The sequence below is a fragment of the Phoca vitulina genome, unplaced genomic scaffold, assembly GCF_004348235.1.
Source record: "Phoca vitulina isolate PV1807 unplaced genomic scaffold, GSC_HSeal_1.0 scaffold5, whole genome shotgun sequence".
NCBI classification, from domain to species: Eukaryota; Metazoa; Chordata; class Mammalia; order Carnivora; family Phocidae; genus Phoca; species Phoca vitulina.
Genome location: NW_022589708.1, coordinates 3972832 through 3992790, shown reverse-complemented (window position 1 = coordinate 3992790; position 19959 = coordinate 3972832). Strand labels below are relative to the sequence as shown.

Here is a 19959-nt window from a genome sequence, read left to right as displayed (position 1 = left end):
TCTGATGATGATAAGCAATGCTAGCTAGACTAGGGTCATGCTGCTCTTGGTCAATATGGTTCTCTCTCTACCAGGAGGTCCAGTGATCAGCATGTTCAGAAGGAGACCAGGCCAGGCCCTGCTTTCTTTTCTTGGGAGTGTCTACACCTGTTTCTGTGTCCCCCATTAGAAGATGATCAGGAGAGAATTTGATCCCATGCCAGCGACTTTTGGTCTTTTCCTCTCATGTAACTTCATGTACACTTACTCCTTTCATGAAGTTTGAGGAGATGCTTAAGCTCACCGAGGCTCATTTTTTCCCATCTGTGAAATGGGGATATTATCTGGGCTATTGTACTCAGAGAATTTATTGTGATGAATACACATCACAGCATGCATTGTGATGATCAGATAGATACGAAAATAACTTTTAAGCCATAAAGTGTCTTTGCTATGTTAGATATTGATCAATATGCACATTATAGTGTATTATTTATGATGCATTTTCATATAAATTAATTTTTTATTTACCATAGCTCTGTGTGCTTGGGAATACGCCTATGTGACTTTCCTAGTTAGAAACAGAAGCAGAAGAATGAAACAATTTGGCCAGGTTCACACAGTAACAGTGCAGAGCTTCCGCTCTGGCCTCTGCGGACACCAGGTTCTGGTCACACCTGTTCCCCAGCGATGCTGCAAGGTGCTCATTGCAGTTTTCAGAGAACACACTGTCGTTCTAACTCAACTGCTGGAAGACAGACCTTTTCTGTAAACAAATCATGTGAATTCATTGGTAATACTGCCAAAAATGTATTATTACTGAGCGTGTGTGTGTTTGAGAGGGAGAGAGACACACCCATGACTTAATATATAAAATGCATTTGCCTGCAATGAGCACAAAGAAGTGCATCCTGTCAGTCAGCAAATCAGTGCTTGCTTTCTGGCCAGATGCCACTGTGTCCCTTCACCTGGACCACTGCCACCCTCTCCTAAAGCATCATCCCTTTCACAGGATAAGCAACAGCCTCTCTCATCTCCCCGCCCCATCCTCACCCACCTGCAGGCTGTTGCCACACAGAAGTCAAGTCAGCATCTCTTCTCCATCAGAATACTCCAGAAACTTTCCTTCCCACTCAAAAAACAAACAAACAAACAAAAAACCAAAGTCCTACATAGAGCCATACCATGACCTGCCCCCACCATGGCCCCCGCCCCGTTTCCTCCCCTCTCGTTCTCACGGCTCCTTACTGTGCCTGCCACACTCCCACCAGGTGCACCCCCTCCCTTCTGTCTTTTCCACTTGGAACTCTGCTCTGCAGGTATCCACCCAGCTCATGCCCTCGTTCACTTTGGGTCTCTGCTCGGAAGACATCTAACAGAACAGCCTTCCCTGGCTTGCCCTGTAGGATAGGGCAAACAGACCAGAGACCCGTGTGATTCTGTCCTGCTTCCTAGACCGTCCACTCCGTGAGAGCAAGAACTGGACATATTCTCATGAGCCTTTTGTACGCCTGGGGGAGTGCCCAGCACTTGGTAGATGCTCAGTAGATTTGTTGAGTAGGAAAGTTGGTGCGTTAACTACTTAATTAATTAGTATCTGGTGCTATGATGGCTCTTAGGGGTGCAAAGATTCAGAACACATTCTGTGCCCATATGGAGTTTAGTTTTTCGAGGGAGGGAGGAAAAATAAACCACTGATTACGGCAGACCTGGGAGAGGCGTAAACAGGAGATCGTGGCAGAGGACTCTAATGAGGCCACTCCTGCCTTGGCAGAACACTTCTGACACCTTCTCCGACCCTCCTGATCAGACGTAAGTACTCTTTTATCCAGGATCTCCTAGCGCATGATCCTTGCTTCTGCTACAGATCTTGTCATGATGGGTCATAATTAATGGATGATGTGCCCTTTCTCTCTGCCAGACTGCATTTTCAAAAACTGTAGCTGCCTTAGATACTTTTATATCCTTGGCGTGTGATGTGCAGGAAATACTCAGTACGTCGTCCATGAATGAACAGATGAATGAATGGGCCCCAAGGACATCAGGACCTCCTTGGCTAATGAGAAGTGAGTTATTTGAGGCCCAGGTCACAGAGTATAAAGACTCAGAAATGGTGGGGTCAGAAGGAAAACGAAATGAGAGGATTCAAGTGAGAAGGCAGAGGGAAATGCTTTCTGAACTCTCCGTTCAGTGCAGCTGTGTTGTATCTTCATACCGTTAGGCGTGGGCTGCGAGCCTCGGATAAAGGGGAGGTGGAGCTGGGGTGTGCGTGAGAAAGCCTGGGGACGGCCGCGGGGCCGCGGGCTCAGCACCGAGTCATCTTCCCCTGGGGTTCCTGAGTAAATAAAAGCAAATGAAAAATTGCGAGTTGCCAGAGAGACAAAATTACAGGGTTTCAACATGCCTTAGGTACTGAAAAAGGCAATTTCGCCCTCTGAAATGTCAAGTGTGAGCATCTGCGCTGTCGGCCCCACCTTTGGGGCATCCTGCACTGTGAGGCTTGACGTGTTACCAGCACAGAAGCTCTAATTATAGAGGCTTGGATCAACGCCTTCGAGAAAAAGGCAGCCTCTGTGTGGACCATCGAGAATAAGCGGTGGAAATTGTTGAGATTTTTGGAGTTTTATTTAACTCAATTATTCTTCATTGAGTGTCTGATTCCAAGTGTAGATTTTGGTACATTCCTCTTAGAAGTGGCAGGAGAACTTTGATGTTGGAGATGAACAAATCCCATCCTGTACAGGTAGATATTTGAGAAGCAGGTTTGAGTATCTTTTGTCATATAAAATCTTTAGTTTTATCTTCTTTTAAAGTTTTCACCAAATACCTCTGGATTAGCTTGTTTGCCAACCCTTCCGTAAATAATTCATGTATCACACATATGGCAGGTGTCAAGTCCTGTGATCGACAGAGGGGAGGTAATTACAGCAGGTGACAGTATCGGCACCCCAGGAGGCCAATAGACACGAACACTCAGATTTAAGTCTCAGGAAGAAATTACGATATTTGTGGATTTGGAAACAGCACCACACGGGTTTTGCGAAACCACTGTCCAGGGTTTTATGTTATGACCTCTAATAAATGAGCTCTCGAGAAGGAGCTCCTGATGGTGACCAAACCCTCTAGAAGGGAGCATGAAACACAAACTCTTTTAGTGTGGTCTTGTGACAGCAGCTGACCACAGTGAGGCTTGAGTGGAATGCATTAGAAATAGGAACTACCCTTTCTTTGACCTGGTGAATTGTGTATATAGTACAAGCAGGTAGATGAGATGAGAGAGAGAAAGAGAGAAAGGGGGAGAATCTTTTGCGAGAGCAGAGAAAATCTTGAAGGCTAGACCAGAAACTTTTAGCAGTGACTCAGGTTGAGGAAAGGAGGCAAAGTCTTTTCATTTTTACATGTATGTTTCATATAGTAGAAGAAATTGATAGAAGTAGTTCTGACTGCTGCTTTGTTAGATGGTAAAATTCTAACTGTTTTAATCACTTCCTGCTCTTCCAAGGAAGTCTGGTGTCTGAATTGGCAGCTCACTGGGCTTCACTCTCCACATCTTTCAAGCTTCAGGAGCTGGAAGAAGCAGAGATAATTAGCAAATTACTACAGTTGCAGCTGTTCCACATTTTAGTGTCTTTTAGAGGGGGTGGAATATTATATTTTGAAGAGTCAGAATATTAGGACTGTGCAGGAAAGGTCTAAAGAAAGATCTTATTTTAAGACTGGTCTAGGTGTTAGAGAGCAACAGTGATCAACAAGTACGTGGACATTGTCCAGAGCATGGGGGCATTGACCGTGTGACCCCCCTCCTTTGCTCTTCCAGAAAGTAAAGGGGAAAAGCTGTGGGGGTAAATAAACACTGGCGAGAAAATGAATCATAACAGAAGAGAATGTGCCCTCTCCAGGGTCCGTTCCTGGGAGCTTCTTGGGTGTTGAGAAATGGGGTACATCCATACAGTATGGTGCAGCAGGAAGTGAAGAGGCAATTGAAGGAGCAAGATGGATGCAAAAGGATAATGCCCATGAGCAGGAGAACCCTACCATTCTGATGTCTGAGGATGATGCTGGAAAGGGCTGGAAAACAAGAAGTAGAGTTTCCATGGACAGGAAATAGTGACTCCTTTATTTTTTTTTTCCAAGGATGTGATTAAGATTCAAATTTCTGGCTGGACTTTGCTTTTTAAAATCCAGCATCTCTTTGGTCCATGAGAATCATGGCATCCATAACTGGAAAGCCTATGTCCAGGATCTTTGATCATGGGTACAGTATCCATCTGAATCTTGAATGAAAATCTTAACCTTGTTCTGTGTGGTGGGTATATTTTTATCTGGACTGCCTGGGTGCATGACTTGGGGGTAAGAAGGCGACAGAAGTGCATTTCTCAGAATGTTACCAGGAACTGAGGGGAGTGAATTTTCCATTTTTGAGTAAATATATCACACAGGACTGGTTCATTCAAGAGCAAATTCTAAATTCCTTAGTAAAGTTACCAGTGAGATTTGTGTTTTGTTTTGCTTTATCTCTGCAACCATAGAACCCAACTTATAAAGGATTAGAATCCTTCATGACAGGGTGAAGGTAGATGGGTGAGGAATTTTTTACAGATGTCTTTGAACTTTGAGCCCCTCTGAGAAAAATCCCAGTCGACCAGCTTGAGAGCATTGGTACAGAGCCTTTCCTAGGGGAAGCTGGATGTCGTACCCAGAAAGGTTTTCCCTGAGGTCTCAGTCTGAAACTCACCCTCTCAGAAAGGTGCCTAATGACATAGAATTCCTCAAAGAGCCATTTTCATTCCTCCTCAGATTGTTATGCTGTTTCCTACTTTGGGGGTGCTCTCTGAGATGGCCCCGTAGCTCACTGGACTTTCCTATCATACTTCTCTTCTGACTGCATTGCCCTCTTGAATTTGGCTATTGATTGGGGACAATATCTAGTCCATGATACCAACTCTCTGGCTTGGCGCAGCACTGGGCACATGGTAGGTCTTCAGTGAATACTTAATGGATTATGAATGTCTCAACCCCTACCTTCCCCACCAAATCCTTCAAGACCTGTGCTGAGAGTGTCCCATACTGGAGTGTCCAGTTCTATCAGGCTGTTAGGTACGCTCCACTGTGAATCCAGAATGCTCTGAACACCCTCAATTTCATTCAGCTGGATTGTCTGTTTCCCAAGGGCAGTTACTGTGTCGTTAAACTTTACTTGTACGCTGCCCAGCACAGTGCCTGGAATAGAGTGTTGCCTAATAAAATCTTGGTGATTCAAAGTGAGGCAAACCAATGTTGCAGCTGAAGGAGCCGAGTTTACGTTCACTTAAAAGGATAAAAGTTCCATTAGGATTTTAAAGTTTCTGGATGTGCATCAGTGGTACATCTGAATCTCTTTAGTAATAGCCTGGTTTATAATTAGAGTTTGGTTCAGTTGGCTGGAAGATATGTATGCTTAGAATGCAGGTGGAAATAATAACTATGATTCAGCTTGGAGGGTTCTGGGTAGGTTATGAATGGAGAGGTAATCTGTAGGACAAATATTTGCCAGAGAGAAGAAACACATCTTATATGACTTATGATGGGGTTATGTCTGGATGAACCACGTGAGTTGAAAGTATCGTTAGGTCAAAAATGCATTTAATACATAACCTACCAAACACTGTAGCTAGCCTAGCCTAGCCTAGCCCATTAGCCTACAGTTGGGCAAAATCATTGAGCACAAAGCCCATTTTCTAATGAAGTGTTGAATATCTCATGTAATTTATTGCATTGTCTACTGAAAGTGATACCACAGAATGGTTGCCTGGGTACAGAGTGGTTGGCAGTGTATCACTTGTCTTCGCTCACGACAACATGGCTGCCTGGGAGCCACGGCTGCTGTCCAGCATCATGAGAGGGGCTTGAACCGCATGTCGCCAGCCCTGGACATGATCCAAATTCAGAATTCTTTCACACCTTCGTAACGTCAAAAACTCTTAAGTTGAACCATTGTAAGTTGCAGACCATCTGTACATGAAAAGCAAAAATGATGAGAAGTATGTTCAAGATGACATTATAATGAGTGCGATCCTTCAGTGTGATATAATGGCAGAGAGCTGAAAGTGATTTTGTACGGATCTAGGCACTGGTTGAAAGAGGTGGCTAGTGGGATTGATGTTCAGTACAAGGGGCCATATGGAAGTTCTAGAGAGATTTCAAAAATTTTAAAAATTGCAACAAATTCAAATTCATTTTCCTACTGATACAAATCTGTGTGTGTGTGTCTCTCTCTTTGTGTATCTCTGTCTCTGTCTCTCTCCATCTGTCTCTGGTTGTAGAAAAGTTTTTAACCACTGAGAACCCATAAATATAGGACAAGAAAAATGGACAATGATTAATCCAAATTGCTTCCCCTCTCCCCACCGCTTCTAGAGAGTTCAGAGATAATTTTTTTGTTTAATAGCAGAACTGTGCTTAGCACATGATACCCACTCAATAACTGATATCTGGATCAATCTGGATGTTGTCCCAGTAACTCTTTGCTAGTCTCTTCTGCCCTAGTGGCTTTGAAATCAACACAGAGGAGAAAAAAGGGAAGTGTACCTGAAAATGTATAGACGTTGAGAAAACTAATGTGACAGGTTCAACCCACGTTTAAAAAAAGAAAAAAAAACTTGCAAAAGATAACTGTCATGTATGAACCAGTGAATTTAATGTGGGAATTCAGCTTTTGATTTTCTGAGTGATAGATTTCAGGGTTGCTCAAGACATGCTCATTAGCCAACCAGAAGAACTAAAATACATAAAATATCCCTTATGACAAGAGGTAGGGAAAAGACAGAACATTTTAAGTTTAAAATTGTCTGTATTTGTTATTTGGTTTCTATGGTTTTTAGGGTCTTTTCAGCTGAATCAATACTACGCATTGTATTGGGTTTGTACATCGAGAGACGTTACCTTTGTTTAGAAACAATTCCAAACAGTGAAAGAATGCATTCCCTGAGAAGCTGTGGACTGCTGAGTTAGTGTGGAGAGTGTTCGTTCTTACTAATCCTAGGCAACTCAATAAACAGTCTTGGAGGAAGGAGCTATTTGTGGTGTCGCTCTCTAAGTATGCGTTAGGAGGCAGAATGGAATGTTTTGATCATGGATTGGGATATGGGGATTTAGTACTTTAACAGGGAGCCGGTCTTCATGGGGGCAAGCCAGGGGGTGGTAAATAAGTAAAACGTGGTGGAGGTTTCTGGGTCTTGGAGGGAAGACATTTTATGCTTTCAGAGAAGGTGGGTAACCCAGTATTGCTGTTGTGCTCAGACTGTGGGGATGACTGTGATTGTAGTCCCTAACTTTGATGAAAGGGGAGAGCAACCCTTTTGGGAGAAGAGTGAATCTTAGAAAGTAGCACACTGAGGTGAACAAATGGTGACTCTAAAAGAATCAATGAGCTCAGGGGCGCCTCGCTGGCTCAACCGGTGGAGCATGGAGCTCTTGATCTCTTGGTCATGAGTTCAAGCCCCACGTTGGGTGTAAAGCTTACTAAAAAAAAAAAGAGTCAATAAGCTCAGAAAGTAACCAAGGTTTTTCAGGGCCTGATGGGAGAAGAATTTTACCTATTCAGTGGAGGAGGCTTCAGGAGAGATGGTATTTCCAGACAGATAGATTTAGGTTCTGTGGACATTCCTAGGTAAGGAGGGTTTATTTGAAATGGACAAGGTTCCAGAGGTTCACTGGAAGGAAGTACAGTGTGTGGACTTGAGGGACCTGGGGGGCTGGTTGATTAAGAGGTTTGGCAGTTCAAGGCAGGCTTCACAGGCACATGGTCCATGTGGTCACTCCAGGCTTTGTGCTCTGCAGGACCCATCCTCTGCTTGGTTTCATCCTCTGCTGTCACCATCTTAAAATTCTTAGTCATTTTTTTAAAAGATGTATTTATTTATTTGAGAGAGAGAGAGGAAGACAGAGAGGGTGTGGGGGGAGGGGCAGAGGGGGAGAGAGAATCCTAAGCAGACTCCACACCCAGCACAGAGTCCGTCTTGGGGCTCAATCTCACGATCCTGTAATCATGACCTGAGCTAAAATAAGAGTCAGATGCTTAACTGATGGAGCCACCCAGGTGCCCCCAAATTCTTGGTCATTTTTGAATAAGGGGCCCCACTTTTTCATTTTACACTGGGTCCCACAAATTATGTAGCCCATCCTGCCTGGACCTTGGAGAGGCAGAGGACGGTGACGGGAGGAGCCAGGGGAGATGACTAGTGGTGTCAGAGCTCTCTGAAGGTGACCGAGTGGCAGTTCAGCCACCTTCTTGATCCTGTAAACTGTTGCCAGAAATGGGTTGAAGTTGGATGAAGAACAATCTGAATGGGGAAGGAAGATTTGCTAGCTGGGAGAAAATTCTTTCCAGTGAAAATGACGTTTACTATCTAGCAATAATGTTGTAAGAACATTGTAACAGGAATGTTCAACCATCGTAATCTTTTCAGACAAGTGTGATTAGAAGGTATTTATTGCTGTCAAATTATTATTCATGATCCTCTGAAATGTGAATCTAAAAATTACATTACTTGAGAGAGGCTGATATCATTTTCCACACTGTATCTAATTAACTCTTTTTTGGTGAAAGACATGGAAAAGCCAAACTGTAGGTATCTTTGAATTGTAAATGTGGATTCCTGAGGTGCAGGCTGAGGAGATCTTGACAGACAGGGAAGGAGGAGGTCGCATCACTGTTGATTATGCAGTGAGTTATCAGAAGGATAAAGAGAGCGGAATAGGCATTACCTGCATGTGAATTTCCTGAAAGAAATTGGATCCAGGCCCCAATTCTAAAACCTATTTATTGAGCCTTTATACTCTGATCCTCATCTTATTAGTCATTGTACCCGAACCTGCAGCTACAGTAGACGGGGCTCTGGGTCATAGCGTCTTCGTTATTGTTACACATGATGCAGTACATCACATAGGCAAAGGTCATGGTTCAAAACTGAAACTAATCCTTCCGAGTTCATGTGCACCGAGTTCATTGCCCAGGTGCTTCCATGCATCCCAATACTGACAACCTGTGCTTATCTTCCTTCATATGGAACCTGTACCATGATTTTGCACCACGCTGACCGTACGTTCTTGAGACCACCAGGTACTAGAAGAAGATAGGAATGTTCTTCCATGACTGTATTATGATTGGGAACCACAATTCATATGTCTTCTTTTTTCTGTCTTTGGTGAAGTATCAGCTCAAATCTTGTACCTAATTTTAAAAATTGGGCTATCTTGTAATTACTAATTTTAATACAAATTAAATAATAGGAAAAATATAAATCAATCCATGTGTAGTCCCCATTTCCAGTGCTATCAGTTTGTTTGGTTACTGTCTGGAGATTGCCCATGGCTCACCAATGCTCGGTTCACTTATTGAAAGTCCTCTTCTGCTCTGTCTCACTTTGTGTAATCTACATTACCGTCTTCAGGTTCACCAGTCTCATCTTCTGCAAGAGCCAGTCCATTGTTGATCCCATCCATTGGTATATTTTTCATTGCAGCCAAGGTAGTTCTCATCTCCAGGAGTTAAATTTGAGTCTCTTTGCTGTCTTCCATGTCTCTGCTTACCATGTTCAACAGTTGCCCAATTTTTTGAACATATGGAATGTAGTTATTGTAACACTTTAAACATGCAGGTTTGCTCATTCTAACAAGTGTATCACTTCTAAGTTGGCTCCCATTGATCACTCTTTCTCCTCCTTGTGGGTCCTATTTGCTTGCTGTCTTGTATATCTGGTCATTTTTCCTTGGATGCTAGACGTAGTGAATTTTGCTTTGTTGGGTACTGAATATTTTTATATTTCTGTAGGTAATCTTGAGCTCTGTTTGGGGGGCATTGAAGTTATGTGGTTTGAGGCTTTCAGAACTTGAGTTTAGTATTTCTAGGTGGGAGTAGAGCAGCTTCCAGCTCAGGGCTCATATCCCCCCCTTCCACCCCCGCACTGAAGCAAGACATGTCTGGTACTCCACCCAGTGCTGCATTGATTAGAAGGCCTCCTTCCTGGTTGCTGGAAACAGACACTATTTCTGGCAATTCATGAGCTCTGACTCCTCTTCTTTTTCAGGGGCTTCTGTTCCTGACCTTGGGTAGATTCCTAGAGTGTGTGTGTGTGCCAATCATGATTTTTCTGTGTACATGAGGGGACCGACCGCAGATCTTGGAAGTCCTCTCTCTCTCTCTGCAGCTCTGTCCTCTCTGTGACTCTGTCTGGTGCATGCTGGCCAGCTTGGTCTCTGGACTTTCAGTTCAGTCCCCTCTTGAGTGCCCAGGGTGACTGGGGTTCTCCTCGCTGTGCGGCGGCAGCTTGGGAGGTCCCTCAAGGCAGTGAGCTGGAGCAATAGCAGGAGCAGGACTGCCTTGTTCCCTCCCCAGCTCTCCGAAGTTATATTTTGTCTGAGTGTTTTTGTTTTCGTTTCAATTGATTCGGGCAGGAATGCCAATCTGGTCCCTGTTACTCGATAGGGGAAGTCCTCGGGTGATTTGCTTTTAATTGTCTGATGCAGTGACTTGTTGACACATTGGCATGATGGTACGGCCAGTGGCAGCATCGATGACTGCTTTTTGGGAGGGGAACCTGTCTGCTACATCCACATCCCATGGAAAGCGTGTATCTTTCAACCCAGAAATTTTGCTAATAGGTAGTTAGGTTATTTAGCATAGGTCTTTTTTTTAAAACTAATTAGGTAATATGCATTTGACACTCATGTAGCCTGTAGATAGAAAATATCAGTCTGATACTAGGACCGGATAACTTATAAGGTCCAGGGCAGAATGAATATGTGGGACACTTCAGTAATCATCGAAAATTCATCATGGCAACAGTAGAGCCTTAAACCAAGTGCAGGACCCACCTAAGCATGACTACAGAGATTGTGCACCCTCGGAGCCAGCCCTGACTTTGAATATTTTTATGAATTTTACCTATAAATAATATATAAAAAGTAAGAGCAAAACAAGTCCCTGGAGAGTTTGATTTAGTAGACTATGAAATTTCTATAAAATACAATGATTAAAATTCATTTTAGAAGATTTTGAAATTACAATAGTTAACTGTTCCAAGGTGGCACCATGGAGTTTTTAGTTGTCTTATACAGCTAAGCTGAAGGCTGCATTTGGATGATGGGGGATGAGTTTAGAAGGACCACAAAGGGTCTTATCGGTCTTGGATGCAATAAGGTGGTGAAACTTTATTCTTTGACAAAATTCAATGACAAAATATGTACATTTTAACGCAGAAGGATCATATGATCAAATCTGTATTTCAGAAAGATAATTCTGATAAATGGTCCAAGATTTTCTGGTAATCCTATCTACAAATGTGGAGGACCCAAATAGTGAAATTTTTTCCTCCTTCTTAATGTCTGTCCCTATTTTCTCATTTTTATTTCTACTGTGTATGGATGCCATTTCCCCTTGAGTCCTCCATCCTCCATATGCCCCTTAGCTTATAGGTTAGCTGGAGAACAGTTAGCCCCATCTCTCAATCTCTAAATTGGCACTGAAATTTTTATCCCTGGACATTTGCAATAAACCTTATCATAGTTTGAAATACATTCCTTTTTTTTTTTTTTCATTCTTTCTTTCAGTGTGCTCGGTATGATAATGCCTTCATTGCCGAGATCCTGATTGACAGAGGGGTCAATGTCAACCACCAGGATGAAGACTTTTGGACACCAATGCACATCGCCTGTGCTTGTGATAACCCTGATATTGTCCTGCTGCTTGTACTAGTAAGTAAAGCAATTTAGTTTATTACCATTTGAAGATTTGACAGCATATAAAAGGCTATATATTTAACTATTAATATTTCACAATATGGAATACTTTGGTTGATAAAAAAAAATGTGTATATATGTCATCATTTATTTTCCTGGAGTTACAAGATAATTAGAGACTAAGGTTTTGGGTCACAGAGTTCATAAAACAAATTGTGCAGATGTCATGTGAAGCTCTACTCCCCTGGTTTTTTTTCTGGGAAATTATGTGCCTTAGTACTTTGCAAGTGAGTCCTAACTAAAATGGTTTCATACATGGTGTTTCTTTCAATCCATTCTCTTAATTTTTAGCCAACTAGGCATACAGTAATGAGATACAGCATCTATTGAATCTTATTCTCTTGCTCACATTTAGTAAAGCAGTGTCTACAACATTTCTTTACAAGAAAATGAAAACTTTAAGTATAAAACTCACTAGAGTTATTTGTTGCTGTGGTTTTCAATTATAGTTTAGACCCTGACATTGATCCTCACAACATACTTTAATTATTTTGGAATTGAGATTTGGGATTTTTTTCCGGTGAGTTTATCTCTAACAAAGATTTTAAGAAATTATGCAGGATTTTTAGAAAACATGCACATCTCATCATCTGATTATGTTGCTTTTCTTTGGCAGACAGAACTGAGAAAGAGAAGCTGGTTTTATTTCATGTGTGATCATAGAGTTAAATCTATAGTTTCCAGATTAACATGGTCATGGTTGTGCAGTGACCCTTTTCTCACATCAGGTACAAAGTTGTATTTCTGACAGTTATGTTCTGCAGTGACCTTCATTTACTGATCATTTAATTAATGTTTATTGATTACTATTTTTAACATAATTCCTGCCCTTGAGGAAATTACAGTTTATTCGTTCATTTGAATATTTGTTGAATAACCACTATGTTCTAGGTGCTACACAGTGAACAAAAAGACATTTTACATTATAGAGTATGACAAAAACAAGAGCAAGCCAAATAAGGGCACCACTGAGAAATGTGATTAGTAGATTAAGCAAGAATAGAATAATTACTTTTATTTTTTTTGTTTTTGAAAATGCTATTTTATTTTTTTAATTTAATTTAAGTTTATTATGTTATGTTAGTCTCCATACAGAACATCGTTTTTTTTTTGTTTTTTTTTTAAAGATTTTATTTATTTATCCATGAGATACAGAGAGAGAGATAGGCAGAGGCAGAGGGAGAAGCAGGCTCCCCGCAGAGCAGGGAGCCTCATGTGGGGCTCAATCCCAGGACCGTGGGATCACGACCTGAGACAAAAGCAGACGCTTAACCGACTGAGCCACCCAGGCGCCCCAGAACATCATTGGTTTTTGATGTAGTGTTCCATGATTCATTGTTTTCAAATAACACCCAGTGCTCCATGCAATACATGCTTAGGTTCTTTTTTTTAAACTAATTTAGCTAATATGCATTTGACACTCATGTAGCCTATACATATAAAATATCAGTCTTATACTAGGACCGGATAATTTATAAAGTCCAGGGCAGAATGAACATGTGAAAAACACAGCACTAAATAGACCACAACGAAGACTTTGCACTATGACGGTGAAACAAGAAGGCCCGGCATTGGCTTGTGGGATCTCTGTTGCAAATGTGTGCACTGGTTGACAAGAATTTTCCCCACTCCGCTCAAGTGTGTGAATGACCGCGGAAGTGGAGCCCAAGGATTCCTTGTGGTATTACAGAAAAATTCTGCCGACAGAAAAATTCGCAAAGGTGGAGCCTGTGAATGATGAGGATCCCTCTGTTTATCACTAAGCAAAACAATGGACACTTTCTTAGAATTTTAAGTATGAAATAGAAATCATCTAAACCCAGTATATTTTAGGAATTGGGTGGATCAAAAAATGATGAATTTCTGTAAGAAGTTTTCAAAATTTATACAAAGGAAGTCTCAGTATTTTTATAATTTCCAGCACGCAGCTGGATAGGGTTTTGGAGTTTCCTGGAAGTTTTACAGAGCATTTCTATGATGTGAGCACTATACTTAATATATAGTCCTTATTTTTTTATAATAAGAAATCAGTTATCAGAGAGTTTCCATAATAGAATAACAAGTCAAATCTAAATGTTTTGGTTCCCCCCAAAATAAAATTTTAGTGCACTATAATTTTTTATATTTATATATAATTACACATGTATTTAATTATGTGGAATATACATTGTAATTACACAGTTTGTCCACTGAGAATTTTCTTTTCCTTACTTTATTTTATTGATTGTTGAGCATCTCACATATGTACATTTTGATTTTTCATTCTACATTATCTAATTTTAAAAATATTTTCTAACTTGCTCCATATTCAAACGCTAATGTTCTATAACTCAGAATTATATCTAGTGTTTTTTTTTTTTAATTTCAAGGTAATTGGCTATTTCCCAGATTTTAAGAAGCTTTTCTATTACTCAGGAATATATCACAAAGGCTGATAAATGATTAACTCAAATCATGTCAGGTCGTCTTCTCTAGAAAATCTTGATTTCATATTTATTTCAGCATGTTTATGTATGTATATTTCTAGCCTGTTGTATCACTGCATATATACCTTGAAGAAGTACTTATGGAATATGCTCAGAATTTGCTAATGCCTTGCCTGCGGAGGGAGGGACAGTAGGCTTGTCTTTGCTGTCTCGTGCCTTGGGACTGACTGCCCAGGGAACAGTCTCTGAGGAAGCTTGCTCAGTTCTCCCTTCTTTTCTCATATGACTTTGAGTAAAAGATTTGCATTTATTTCAGTTTTCTGAATTTTCACGTCTGATTTTGCAGTGTGGCCACAGGTGCTACTTACTCTGCCCTGTGAGAAGTTCCAAAGCCAGGCCACATCTGCATGTCTTAACCGTCCATTGCATTTGGAACCATTGGAAATACATCCCTTTAATTTGGTGTTAATTGTTTTGAAAGGAAAATAATAGAGTAAAAGACTGTAGGATGCTTCTACTTGAGAAAATAATATACCTGGGTTACTGATAAATCATCTTGGACTTTTTGTCTTTCCTATTGAAAAACTTGGGAGGATATAATATTCCACATATCCTGGAATTATTTAATAAACATTACTCCGTAAAGGGTAGCTATTAAACGTGATTGCAAGAAATGAGTAATGGACAACAGAAGGATAAAATGTCATTTTAATTAGTTTTATTTATAAAACAGTGAATTAATTCTGTTACATACTACCAGGAGACCTTTCAAGGTATTTTTACTCCTTGAAATCAGAAAGCGTAGGGAAAATATTAGCAGATGGATAGTCATTTACTAAGTGAGGCTCAGCAATATCTTTATCATTGTTTCACTTCAGTAACAATGGAACGATTACTGGAAATTGCACTGAATGTTTCCTCAATCCTTGGCCTTTTGCGTGCGAACATCTGATGTTCATAATTTTTGTGCCTGTTGGATAGAGTGTGTCATGGACCATGTCTAATGGGTAGTGTGGAACCAGATCATTTTAATGGGTGCTGCAGGTAACTGCCAGAAACCAACAACTCTGTCATAACTGAGATAGTAAATGATATTTCAAAAACATATTGCTTACTTTGTGTTAGGTGGCATAAATTGATAGATCAAAAGTAACTTGTTCCCAAACGGTGCTTATTCGTTGCTTAGACCATTCTTGGGTTAAATATTAGGACATGGGGTAGCCTGCTATTTAAGAAGGTGATATCCTCCCTAGAAAATGAGCTATACATCCAGATGGTTCAAGGTAAGTCTGATTTTCCAGTAAGATCTGTGGCAGAGGGCCTGGCATCATTATCAACTTTTTATGTAAATGACCCCACACGCAATATTAAATCTCCCTTAGCAGTTTCTCTTGCCTTCAGCTTCACTGACAAAGTAAGTTTCCAGGCTTGAATGCCTTCGGCTTCCACCTAACAGAAAAAATCAACAACAAACTGTTAATTTTTTTCCTATTTATTCACAGCCTTTGTTCCATCCTGAAAATGTATTTGTTTCCCTCCTGAAGCTAAATTCTCCTCCATCCTCTCTAGACTCTACTAACTGCCACCTGTCGAAGGATTTCTCCGTCACTTTTCCATCTCCCGTTTCCATGGTCTTTCCACTAGGCTCCTCCTTTAAATTCATAGTTATGTCGCAGTATCTTCCAGTAATTAAAAAACTAAGGAAAAGCCCGATTAAACATCTTTCCTATAATTGTTACCACGGTGTCCCTCCCATTTTTATAGTCAGGCTTCTCTGAAGAGCAGCATGCTTTTGCGGACCCACTTACTGCCTCCCAGCCACGCCTCCACGTGGCCAGGCTGCCTGCTGTCCACGCAGGGACCCCAGCATGGCCTTGCCGAGAACACTTTTGACATCGCTGTGATGGATTTTGTTGTTTATTCTACTTCATTTGTCTCACTAGATCTAAAGGCAAGTGGGTCAATGAAGGAAATTAGGCAAACAGCCAGGTTTTTTTGCTCAAGGTTGTATTTTGGGGGCTCATCAGAGTAAGAATTTGAAAGAAGCTGCTCTGCCTTCTAAGCCCTGTTCATGGCCATTAAACTTAGGAGCCTCTTTGCTTTATTGAGGTACACTTGGCAAATAAGATTGTATATTAAGTGTACAGCATGATGATTTGATATACGCGTACTTTGTGAAATGGTGACCATAGTTGGGTTATTAACACATCCACCACATCACGTAGTGATCAGTAATTCTTATTTTGTTGTGGTAAGAATGCTTAAGATCCACTGTCTTAGTGAAACTCAAGTGTACAAAACAGTATTATTACTTACCGTCACCATACAGTACATTTGATCCTCAGAGCCTATCCATCTGCAACTGACCAGTGGCTCCCCATCTCCTCCACCCCAGCCCTTGGTAACTACCTTTCTACTGTCTGTTTCTATGAGTTTGACTTTTGTTATTGTTCTTATGTTGTGTTTTTGTAAACCTATCATTACCTGACCCTTCCCATGACTAAAATCTATGGTGAAAATTCGTCCTGACTTATGGTGAATATTCTCGCTCAATATTCACAGTGATTAAGACCATAAAAGTGATTTCAGAAAACAGGCAATAATGTGTGCTTCATGATAAATCTATAACTTGACATAAAATTCTTTGAAGAATGGAGAAATACGTTACACACCTTTCATAGGCATCTGACAGAAACATAAGCACCTGAGGTTTTTCCCAGGCTTGTTAAGTTTGAGAAACACACATTTCCATGTCCAGGGTCTAAGGACAACTTCCTTAGGCTTCCTAAGTTCATTTATTTAAGCTTCCATTTTTAGTAAATAATACTGCCTCTTCAAAAGTGCTTTTCATGATAAATAACATTTTCATCTATATTTAAGACAATTAAAAATTTAATAATTTGCATTAATACTGTAAAGCATTTAGATTTGATTTCTGAATATCCTTTTAGTAAGACATTTTGTTTTTCTAATTATAGGACCAATTCACATTTGTTTTAGAAGCATTGGGAAATATAGAAAACCCAAAAGAACATAAAAGTCACCCATAATCCCACTGGTCAGAGAAAGTCAGTATTAACATTTAATAAATGTCCTTTTGGTTCTCATTGTGTGGGTGAGTGTAACACACACATAATACTTAGATTTGTGTTATATACACACTGTCTCATTTAGTTTTTTTTATTTTTAGAGATTTTTTTTTTATTTGAGAGAGAGAGGGGGAGAGAGTGCAAGCAGAGGGAGAGGGAGAGGGAGAATCTCAAGCAGACTCTGCACTGAGCGCAGAGCCGAACGTGGGACTCAGTCCCAGGACCCTGAGATCACAACCTGAGCCGAAATCAAGAGCCAGACACTCACCCCACTGAGCCACCCAGGCGCCCCACATATTGTCTCTTAAATGTCACAAAATTATTCCGTGTTTTTAAATATTTTGTCCAAACACATATTTAGTGGCTGCATAGTGTTCCAGAGTTTAGATGCTGTTATACTTTTGGGTAACTTAAGCTGTTTCCAGTTTCTCACACTTAACAATGACGAGTAGTTTGTAATTTAAGAGAGCTGTTATTTACAATGGAACGTAGTTATCAGTTTTATTTCCTCCAGGAGTGAGGTGGAATGAGTTGAACTAAAGAGAGCTCTGAGGGTGTAGATGGATGTCTATACGTCTGGCTCTTTCTAAACGAGATGCGCTCAGTTGAGGGGTTTTTCTAGCTACTACCGACTGGATTTCAGCAAACGAATTGTACCGTGATGCTCAGCTCTAAGACGCTCCTCAAGTGAAATGATTGACTTATACCTCTGGAGTGGTCCTAGTAACGCAGGCCTTGGAAGACTGACAAAACGGTTACGGCCAGAGCCCTAGGTGAGAAGGCCGTGCCACTGTGGTTCCAGCCATTTCACACGGGGCCTGGGCTCCTGCTGTCGGGTCACGGACACCTGGCCGTGTTTACATGGTGAGAAACATCACGCAGCATTTCTGCTCTGCTTCGTTTCCCCCTCTGACCTTGCCCTCCCTGTAACGGCTCAAGAAGGGCTTTGGAATGATGAAGTATCGCCCCTTGTGGGTATCATAGCGTGGGGGTCATTAACGAATATGACTGACTTTCAGTCTGGGACGGGCCTTCTGTGTCGACGGCACTAGGCTGGGTGCAGGGCCGTGAAAGAAGAAAACCAGGAGAGGGACCTCTGTGTTAGAGGCTGCAAGTGGAGGTGGAGGCCACGTACGTGAGAGATACATGGTGCTGGATGAAAAGATGTGATGAGAAAGGAGTAAGTGATGGACTGAGTCTCATTTCCGTGTAGATGGAGCTAACAATTTTAAACCCAAGAGTGAGTCAGTCTGTCAAAGGTTGTGGAATTCAGAGGAAGAGGATTCTGATTGGAATGATATTGTTGAGCGGACCCATGTCCTCTGTATTTGGTGAGGGCATGAATAAGGCTTATAATTCAGGATGGTGAGTTGTAGACGGTGTTTTGGGTTTTTCCTGGCTGAGTGACTGTTGTGGAATCCCAGCAAGAGAGCGATTAGCCTCGAAATCAGTAGTATCTTGAGTGGAGGGAAATCCCATGACTTTGCTATCTGTGAAATTGTCTCTATCGAATAAAGTGGAAGAAGAGTGACAAGCTTTAGCCAGCCCCTGGCTTGGGGAAACAAGGGCATGGGTTAGACAGAGGGTTTGGGAAGACTTCCCCCAGGAGCTGATCACCAAGGTGAGATCTGAAGGGGGACCCAGGTGTGTTCATCAGGGGAAGGGGGAGGATAGAATATTCCAGACCATTGAACACCTTGTATATTAGACTCCTTGATGAGATGAGAAAGGGCAGGTCTAGAGGAGGCCAGGGGCTTGGCTGGAGAGAGTGGGAAGAGCATGATGAGGAGGGAGAGGTAGTTGAGACCCAGTCAGATGCAAGGGGAACCTGGCTTGGAACCTGTGAGGATGGGTAGGTACGTGGTCAGATTGTCACATGGAAATGATCTCCCTTAGCATAGTGAGGTTATCACTGCAGCTTCGGTGAGGGGAGATGAATGTTTGGACCAGGGTGGTGAGGGGCATGAGCAAATCTGAAAAATGGTTATAAAACAGTACATATAATATGGTCCTGTTTTATAAGAAATAATAATATATTCATATGATCACATATATATCCATTTATAATTGTATATAGATACACTGTAGACATTTTTATAAAGCTGATATCATAATATCCGTGCGACTTTACAACCCAATAAATACATGTATTAACAGGACAACTTGCAAGGGTGTATTAAAATGTATCTACTAGCCGTTTGCTGATTTATCCTTTAAATGACAATGAGAATATTGAAATAGAATGCCATAACAGTTGTCTTAGAGATTTTTTTTTTTAGATTTTATTTATTTATTTGAGAGAGAGAGAGAGACAGAGATAGCGAGAGAGCATGAGCGGGGAGGAGAGGGAGAAGTAAGCTCCTTGCTGAGCAGGGAGCCTGATTTGGGGCTTGATCCCAGGACCCTGGGATTGTGATCTGAGCTGAAGGCAGATGCTCAAGCAACTGAGCCACCCAGGTGCCCTGCCTTAGAGATTCTTTTTTTTTTTTTTAAGATTTTATTTATTTATTTGACACAGAGAGAGAGATAGAGAGAAAGGGAACACAAGCAGGGGGAGTGGGAGAGGGAGAAGCAGGCTTCCCGCGGAGCAGGGAGCCCGATGTGGGGCTCGATCCCAGGACCCAGGGATCATGACCTAAGCTGAAGGCAGACACTTAACGACTGAGCCACCTAGGTGCCCTGCCTTA

The 19959-nt window shown here is 41.4% G+C and overlaps 1 protein-coding gene across 2 annotated transcripts in view; it reads left to right on the top strand.

Annotated features, from left to right (window-relative positions):
* MYO16 (myosin XVI) overlaps window positions 1-19959 on the top strand; it is a 574777-nt gene that overhangs the window by 183069 nt on the left and 371749 nt on the right. For both annotated transcript variants that reach the window (XM_032402627.1, XM_032402626.1), the window contains exon 4: window positions 11569-11712. In XM_032402627.1, coding sequence (XP_032258518.1) covers window positions 11569-11712 — 144 coding nt within the window. The remainder of the gene's footprint in view (window positions 1-11568; window positions 11713-19959) is intronic.